The 8,901-nt window shown below is 32.4% G+C and overlaps 2 protein-coding genes across 2 annotated transcripts in view; one reads left to right on the top strand and one right to left on the bottom strand.

The window, feature by feature from the left end:
* LOC101490903 (DNA-binding protein RHL1) overlaps positions 1–1,756 on the top strand; it is an 11,279-nt gene extending 9,523 nt beyond the window's left edge. The window contains 3 exon segments of the mRNA XM_073364511.1: positions 382–416; positions 1,037–1,084; positions 1,241–1,756. Of these exon segments, the coding sequence (XP_073220612.1) occupies positions 382–416; positions 1,037–1,084; positions 1,241–1,276 (119 nt within the window). The 3' untranslated portion in view covers positions 1,277–1,756.
* A 917-nt stretch (positions 1,757–2,673) lies between these two features.
* LOC101491223 (probable metal-nicotianamine transporter YSL7) lies at positions 2,674–8,658 on the bottom strand. Its single transcript, XM_004515225.4, has 6 exons — positions 8,126–8,658; positions 6,003–6,157; positions 5,351–5,448; positions 5,114–5,248; positions 4,160–4,349; positions 2,674–3,946 (listed from the first exon to the last, which is right to left on the bottom strand). The coding sequence occupies exons 1-6, from the start codon at positions 8,565–8,567 to the stop codon at positions 2,837–2,839; spliced, it is 2,130 nt and encodes a 709-aa protein (XP_004515282.1). The 5' UTR covers positions 8,568–8,658; the 3' UTR covers positions 2,674–2,836.
* Positions 8,659–8,901: the final 243 nt, after the last annotated feature.

Raw genomic sequence — 8,901 nt, 5'->3', positions numbered from 1 at the left:
GAAAGAGAAATGCATGATATTGGAACTGTCTTGTGCTAGAAATAATCTAAAACTTGTGAATTTGGCATTTGTTTGGCTCAGTTTAACATGCATGATGCATCAAGCCATCAATACATGATACTAAATTTTATAAAGAGTTCAAGTTTGAGTTACCACAGAGATTGATCACTTTTAAATCTGTGAGCAATATTATGATGTTGTAAGGATCGGTTTTAGACTGTTATTTTAGACATTTAGAATAGAAATTGGAATTCCTCTTGGGGCTTCTCATTGCAGTTAGTCTTTCATATAAAATTTGGTCTTACATTAATTACTTAATTCTTTGTTATTAAGTTGTTGCATAAATGAAACTCAAGAGAACTTGCTGTGTGTAAATTTTAGGTGAAAAAATCAAGGCGAAAAGCAAGGAAAGTGAGGTAAAATTCTCTCATTCTTGGAACTTCATGTTGTCTTGGAACTTCACTGTGTTGTTAACTTGTTATGTTTCATAATTAATCAAAATGCTACTCAACCCAACAACTGATAGCAGTGTAGTTAAATGGTGGCCATGGCAGAATGGCGTGGCGGATTTTTTGACAACCGTCATAGGTAATTTGTGAAGTGATGCCTGCCATGGAGGCGCCATAGGCCACAATGGTATGTTTATACGGTGGATTTTGGCCTTCCGCCGTTCGTGATTGACAATACTGACTGATAGTAAGGAGACCTGTGAACTCTTAGATCATTTGGCTTCTCTAACTATTTCAGCAGATCAGCTTTACTTTCCATAATTGCTACCACTAAATGCAGTTCATCTCCTTACATTTTAGTTTCAAGTTTTCTATTTTAGTTTATTTATAGAAAGTAAGAACACTCTTGTTTATACATATTTTAAACCAATATCTTATTTCAATTTGACCCCTTGACAGTTCTGGACCTTCACACGCATTTTGTTTATTTCACTGCTCGAGTTTTAATCTTAGGAAATAAGAAACTTCGCATCAGTTCTTACAGTTTTCTTTGAGCTGGTAGTTTGACATTTACATAATGTTTGTAGGTTGAAGATGATGATGATGACATTGAAGAATTTTCAAATGCTTCAGAGGTAATTCTTTCTAACTTAATACATGCCTTGATGCACATGCATGTAACCGCATAGATACAAAGTTGTTCTTTTTTTTTCACCGGTCAGTAGTTTAAGCTGGCACGGCATTGAATCTTTTGATGTTACTGATTATGTTTGTAAGTGTTATATTTTTAGGATTCTAATGGAAGTGACGAAGACTGGACTGCTTGAGAATGTGATCCGAGTTGGAGCTACTAAGCACAGAGATGATAAGCGGCTAGGTCATATTAGTGTGAAGAGTGACCCTTTGACTGGTTTCATGAACCGGATGACTAAATCCTAAACCCTAAATCCTAGATGAATTGTGATGACGGTGGTGTAGATGAACCATGATGACTAAGCTTTGCGTGCACATAACCTTGGTTTCATGGTGGGGAAAGAATGAAATTTGTTCAGTGATTACCAAAATCAATATTTAAAGTTATTGATGATGGTTCAGTTGATTTAATAATATACTCTCAATTATCTTGTGAAGAATCACATCCACACTAAAGAAGCATGCTTTCAAGGACATGAAAAAAGGTTTGATTAATATTAAAATGTTCTCGCACTTTGATAAAACAAATGAACTAGCTTCCTTGGTTGTTTTAAGACTTGAGGCAGAAATCAAATGGTTTAAAATTGATGTTCGACAATCCAAAAGCATTTAGATGAGATGAGTGTCTTTTTTAGTTTTAGAGGGTGTTTTGTTGTGTATTTTTATCTGGCTTGATGAAGAGTTTAATCTTTTTAGTTGTGCAACAAAAATACAAAGTCTATATAAAAAATTCGATGATTGACCTAATAAAAAATTAGATGATTGACAAAAATACAAAGTCTATATAAAAATACAAAGTCTATACAAAGTCTATAATATTTGTGATATTTTGCATAAGAAATTTTGCCAAGTCTATAAGAAATTAACAACATACTCTTGGCTTATTTAAGAAATGTTCACATTCACTAATCAATATAAAGTTTATAGAATGATACTAATATTTGTTACGTTTCAATTGATACAAGATTGTGAGAATTTTGTTTAAAGCACTTTCACTTAAAATTTGATAAATAATTCCATCATTTGTCTATGGAACATATGAAAGTTAGGGAGATGCGACCAAAATATATGTGCAATACATTGAAAAATACTGCACATTCAAAGAAAAAACATTTGAAATAAATGTTTTAGGAACTCTAAATGGCACAATAAAAATTACACATATAATTTCTTTCTAATATATTTGGAATATGAAAATTATTGAAATATCAATAAGATGTATTTAGTACATTGAAAAATTGGTGTTCCGAGAAAGCATGTTTGAAATATATAATAATAAATATACTAAATGTCGAAAGTCATTAATTATCGACGTAAAATTCATTAATTATGAATTTAAACGTAGTTAATCACAATTTTCATATGTTCAAATCTACATGTATTATAAACACCTGAAAATTATGGTTAACCACATTTATATTCACAGTTAGTAGTGAAGGTACATAAGTGAGTTAATGAGTTCAGAAAAAACATTTGAAATAAAGATGTTTTAGAAACTCAATGCAATCATATTTCTTTGAAACATATGATATAAACATACAACACCAATAATAAATTTTCTTTGCTATGATGTATCTATGTGACTACTGAAGGTCTAGAATATCAAACTTAAAGTAATATTTGACAGATTTACAAAGCATAAAAAAACTTTCATACTTTCATACAAGATGCCAAGTCCAATTCAAACTTGACATTTAATTTCCTAAGAAAGTATCAACCCTACTATTTGTAGCCCTTGACAAGAACTTCATGCAAATGGGTGGCTTAACTCCAAAAAGAGCAAGAATTGAAGCAGGAAGTGTCCATATTCCATCACCACATATCAAACCAGAAGCAACAGCAGGTGCAAAAGCATCAGCCTTTGCCTTATTGATCTTTTCCCAAATAAACAATATCAAACTTCCAACACACATGTCAATAGCAAAGTAAGGTCCTAAATAGAAAGGTATTGCCATAGCCATTGGAAGTGGTATGAACCTTCCTACCTTACCAATCAAATCTTTAGTCAAGTTTACCACAATAGCAGCACCAAAGAATATATAACAAAGCAAAAGGCAATTATCTGGTAACGAACCGAAGCCTTGTACTCCAAGTATCGCCATGTTGCGGTAAACGATTGCATATGGGGCCGGATATTGACTTTTACGTGTCCCTAAATCGGGAAAAGCTTTGTAGAAGATCCAAAAGACACAAGGAGAAATCACACATCCCATTGTTGTTCCGATTATTTGGCTCACGAACATGGAGCGCGGCGAAGCCAGGGTAAGGTAACCGGTCTTGAAATCCTGCATAAGATCGGAAGCCGTGGAAACAATGTTCATCATGACTCCACAGGCTGCTAGACTAGCTAAAACTCCACCGTGCGATGCACCGGCCCATGCTCCTATTGTGAAAATGGCGAGTTTACCATAGGTTGATGCTAGGGACCAATCTGTTAGTCCACAACCATAAGCATTGCAAAATGCTAAGGTTGGAGCAATTAGGTATATAACAAGTATGTAATACCATTTTAGTTGAGGGAAAATGTGTGGCAAAGTAGCTGTAGAAATTGCAGCAATAGCTACATATCCTCCAACTGCAAACCATGTAGGAATCTGATCTTTAAGAAAGAGTTGCTTCCGGCGCTGATCGTCGTAAGATAGCTCGGGACTCGAAGAAGAAGAATCTTGATCGGCACCAACAGGTAGAACATTATCTCTTCGTTTGTTCCGGATTTGATTATACAAACCCCATAAGGTATGACTTAGCACCTTAAGAAAGTTGTATAAACCATCTCCAAGGATCATTGCTATGGCTATAAATACCTAAACAAATTGGTACAAGGTGAATCAAGTTAATTGGTAAACCTTAAAAAATATGCAAAATGTTGTAAATAACGTATATTTGTAATTATCCGTAATAGTTGTATTCGGTCCATTAATCAGAATTTTAAGGTTTAGTAGAGTAGTCTGTTTAAACGAATTAGTATCTGTATTACAACTTTGAAATATCTCAGAAACATTTTCTAGAAAACATACCCTATAACCTTGGATGCCTTCAAGGCTGGCATCACCAAGGCCTGCTTTGTACCAATGACCCTCTCTGGTTTCTATGAGAGGCCACATTACTCCCCAAGAAAGAATTCCTCCAAGGAGCACTGATATATTTATGATATATGGACAAATCATTCCCACACCAATATAGAGTGTTGAAAAATCAAAATAAAACCTGAAAACAAAAGAATTAGATTAAACACCAAATTGGAGTGAGACGGAGGAGCTACTTGGATAAACAATTCAATTAAGCGCTTATCATACAAGTGTTTATGTATAAATTATTTTTATAACAAAAGATAAAATAAAGTCAAACTGTTTTCATAAGGTATCCTGAAGAGGTTATGGAAATAAGTTAAAAACAATTTATGGACTTGTTATATGCTGTTTTCATAAGCTCTCTCAAATAGTCTCGCAAGTGCTTATGTCAGGAGATAAGCTCAAATAAACCAATTCAAACAGACCCTCCTATTTGGATAACCAACTTAATTAAGCGCTTACAGCACATACACTTATCATATGAGTGCCTATGTATAAACTATTTTTGTAACAAAAGACAAAATAAAGTCAAATTGTTTTCATAGAAGCTATTTTCATAAGCTCTCCAAATAGTCTCACAATTGCTTATGCTAGTAGATTAGTCAGTGTTGTCAATGGCGGATTGGAAAAAATAGTGGTTAGTTCAAATTCCGCTATACTATAGTGCTATAGCGCGGCAATAACAACTATATGACAACAATTTGTAATAAATAGAGTATCACAAAACAATAGTGATTTGTTTGAATTCCTCTATGCTATTGCGTTATAACGCCGCTATTTGACAACATTGAGATGAGCTCAAATAAACCAATCCATACAGGCGGCTCTATATGCATATTTTCATCTCAAGATGAATAAGTAATAAGTTTGATTTAAAATGAATGAGATGTGACAACATACCTGTTGTCATATGCTTTGAGCCCTAGTGAAGGGAAGGCTTGAAATCCACATCCATCAGAAGCTGTATAGAACCATTGAAAGAAACCCCATAAGAAACTCAAACTGAAGAATTTTCCCAACACTTTCACTTGCTTCCTGCAAAAGTAAAAAAGGAAATAAAAAAAGTAAGTTACTTGAAAGTCTAACATATCATGAAGCCACTTATGGTAACATGAAATATGCTAAAGTGCTTATTACTTTGCTAATTTGGCTCCTTGAGGAGTGTGGAAGCTGTTGATGAGATGAGCAGTTGCAGTACCACTTGGATATGTCAATTTGAAGTCAATAACCATAATCTACATCCAATAACAAAGGCAACATATAATCAAGACTATTGATAATAATTGCTGAAGAGGTAACTTAAGAATCAGTTTTGCAATGCATTTTCCAAGATAAAAGAAAAAAGGCAAAAAATATTTTATTAGGAAACAATGAAATACTAATGGACTATGGAACACAGACGCTCCAAGGATTAGGCGTTTTCTGTGTCTGACACTTGTAGGACACGAGTCTGACAATTCACACAAGTGTCCCAAAATAATCTTCTTTTTTTCTTTGCTTCGACTATCTTAGTCAAAACTCAGACACTTTTATGGTAATAATGGACACCTTTACTAATTTGTTCCTAAAAGTATTTGAACCAAAAAATAAAATTTTAAAATATATTATTTTAATGAGGCATTTGAAAGTTTCTCGCATAAGCACGCCTTTTAACAACTTCTGCAACATTCAATTGATGAAGATCAATGAAGGGGTTTATGACATTAAGTTTTATTACATCATTTACAGCTCTTCAATAGTAGATGCATATATAAATTTTGATTCTCAATATTTCAAGAATGCGTCATACCTTTCGAAGAGGTACAACAGAGAAGAGCCCCAAAAAGCTAACAACAAACAGAAAAGCAATTATCCAAACCAATTTGGGGTCTTTAAAATCACTAGTGTCTGAGGATTGCTTTGCAACATGTTCACTCATTCCAAAGAGGTAACTCCCAAATCCTCCTGTTCAAGTAAGTGAATAACAAAAAAACTTCATCAAATTAGGACAATGATGATATGATATCAACAAAAATAAATGTTTCTAGATTATAACAAGATTAGATTTCCTTTCACATGTACATAACATTAAAACTTCATTAACAATTGGTTCACTTCACAGAGTCATACCCATATATGCATGTAATGATATCAATTTACAATACTATAAGAAGATTCATTGATAAGTCCATATATTTATCATTATTTCTAGTTCAAATTAGATTTCTTCACTTATTTCCAGGGATTCGGCACGTTCATTATCGAACTCCATAACCATATAATGCTCGGTTAAGATTACGGTTACAATTTCTGTGCTTATAATAGCTCTCCGCAGAGATCTGTGGAAATTCAGATGAATGCACATAACAGAAGCGAAGAAGTACTTTCCGCTCCGTCTCATTGACTTCTCTACATACAAGTCAAACTATATTTTAATTACATATATGAACAGTAATTTTAATTATTAGTATTAAATAGTATTATAGTATACTTTGACTTCTATGCTTCCTGAATCCTGCTTCACTCATATTTTAGCAAAATTAAATTCTGCCAAAATTTTGACTTATATATACATATACAGTCCTATTTACTTTTCAAACTTCTTGGAATAAGTTTAAACATGACAGCAAAGAAAAAGCTGTATCTTTCAAAAGGTATGGACAAAATTGAAGACTTTGAAGCTTTCAAAGTTTATATATTCCAGACAGTGAAAGGTTGATAGCAAAAGATTGTGACAGTTTTTTAGGCTGAAAAGTTTCTTCAATTTATTCAAACAGAGGGAGTTAAATTATCTAACTGTTTACCATAATACAAACATTAATCACTGTAGTACTTAATTGACTTGTTGATGTGGTTTAAATTTGATTATATTCAGATTTAACTAACCATATAAAAAACACAATGATAGAACAGTGAAAAAATGGTATGATTTTTTTTGAGGAATCAGATTAAAATAGTGAAGTTAAACACTATAAACCCCTCTTAACTCAAATCATTGTCCTAACAAATTAGCACACTGTAGTAAAATCTAAAAAACAGTATAAAAATTCTTAACTATTTCTTGTCAATTTCAAACCAAAGAAGCAGGCTATCAAATTTCAACACATAAACTAAAAAAAGGGTCACAAATCACAATAACCACTTAAAAAACATTACAAATATCATATCATAGTAACACAAAGTTTCGGTGAAAGTCAAATCAATCGGGAGTCACCAAATTCAAAGCCTAACTAAAAACAATCATTAACCAGACTTTATTAAACTATCAACTCCAGATTATTGGAACCCCTTTCTCCGAAAACCGGAGGCTTAAGACAAAAATATATCATAGTAATAGGGATAGTTTCATAAAGACAATAGAGTTTCAGTGAAGGTCGAATTGATCAGGAATACCTGTATTCGAACCTTAACTGAAACAATCCTTAATCAATAATGTTCGAATCAACCAGGAGTACCTAAATTCGAACCCTAACTAAAACAATCGCTCTCCAGGTTTTACTAACCTCCCGACCAAACTCCGAATTACCAGAACCCTTTTCCCAAAAACCAAAAGCTTAAGACAAAAAAATAATATCACACTAATAGGAAAAGATTCATAATGACAAAAGAGATTTAGTGAAGGTCAAATCAATCAGGAGTACCCGAATTCGAACCCAAACCAAAAAAATTCATAACCTCTCAACCAAACTCTAAATTACCAGAACCTCTTTCCCCATAAACTGTAGGATTAAGACAAAAGAAAAAAAGTCATACTAATATGAACAGATTCATAAAAACAATAGAGTTTCCAAATCCAAATCATAACTAAAACAATCCTTAACTTCAGATTACCAGAACACTTTTTCACATAAGCAGGAGAATCAAGACAAAAAAAAAAAATAGAAATAAGGCCAAAATCATAAACAAAAGAGAAAGTAAAAAAAGGAATTTTACCACTGAAGGCTATGCCAGAGGAAGCAACAACACAAGTCTGAATAACAGTATTCTCTTGTCTTGTAAAAGGTTGTTTCAACATATCAGATTTCTCCAAAAACTTAGTCCAAGTTTTCACAAAGAAGAAACCCAAAAGACCAGCAGATACATTGAGTGAAGGTATAATCCCAGTTGTGAGGTTAAGTTTCATCACAATGAAACTGAACAATATACTAAGAAAAAAACTAACCACAAAAGCTCTTATAGTTAATTGATTCCTCCATGATGGAACCAATAAGTGCTTAAACACTTTCTCAACTGAAGCAGCTTCTTCTTCTTCTTTCTTATGAACAAAACTACCATTTTGCTCAACTTTTTTTTGTTCATCATAATCATTTTTGTGACCAAATTCATCAAAACCATTTTCAGTAATTACACTATCATCATTCTCATTTTGTGCCATGTCTCTCTAGATCCTAGAGATTTGGATATAGCTTCGGATTTTACTAGGTTGTGGAAGTTTTTTATATATACTACTTTGGTTAATGTTGGTGTTTACCTTTTTTTCCAATGTATATGATGTTGAAATATGGATTAATTATTCAATCACTTTAAAGTACGTTTTTTTTTTTGAAATTTTTTATTTGTTTGTTAAAATTTTCAAAAAATTGAGAACATAAAATTAGTTTATAAATAACTGAAAATGAGAAGCTATTTTTAATATATTTTCAAAAAAATTATTTTTATATATATTTTTTAAAATAAAAAAAGACATACATAGTAGCTTTTACTTTTTT

This window comes from Cicer arietinum, chromosome 8, assembly GCF_000331145.2.
Source record: "Cicer arietinum cultivar CDC Frontier isolate Library 1 chromosome 8, Cicar.CDCFrontier_v2.0, whole genome shotgun sequence".
Classification (NCBI taxonomy): domain Eukaryota; kingdom Viridiplantae; phylum Streptophyta; class Magnoliopsida; order Fabales; family Fabaceae; genus Cicer; species Cicer arietinum.
Note: the sequence above shows the minus strand (reverse complement) of the source record. Positions and strands in the feature narration are given on the sequence as shown.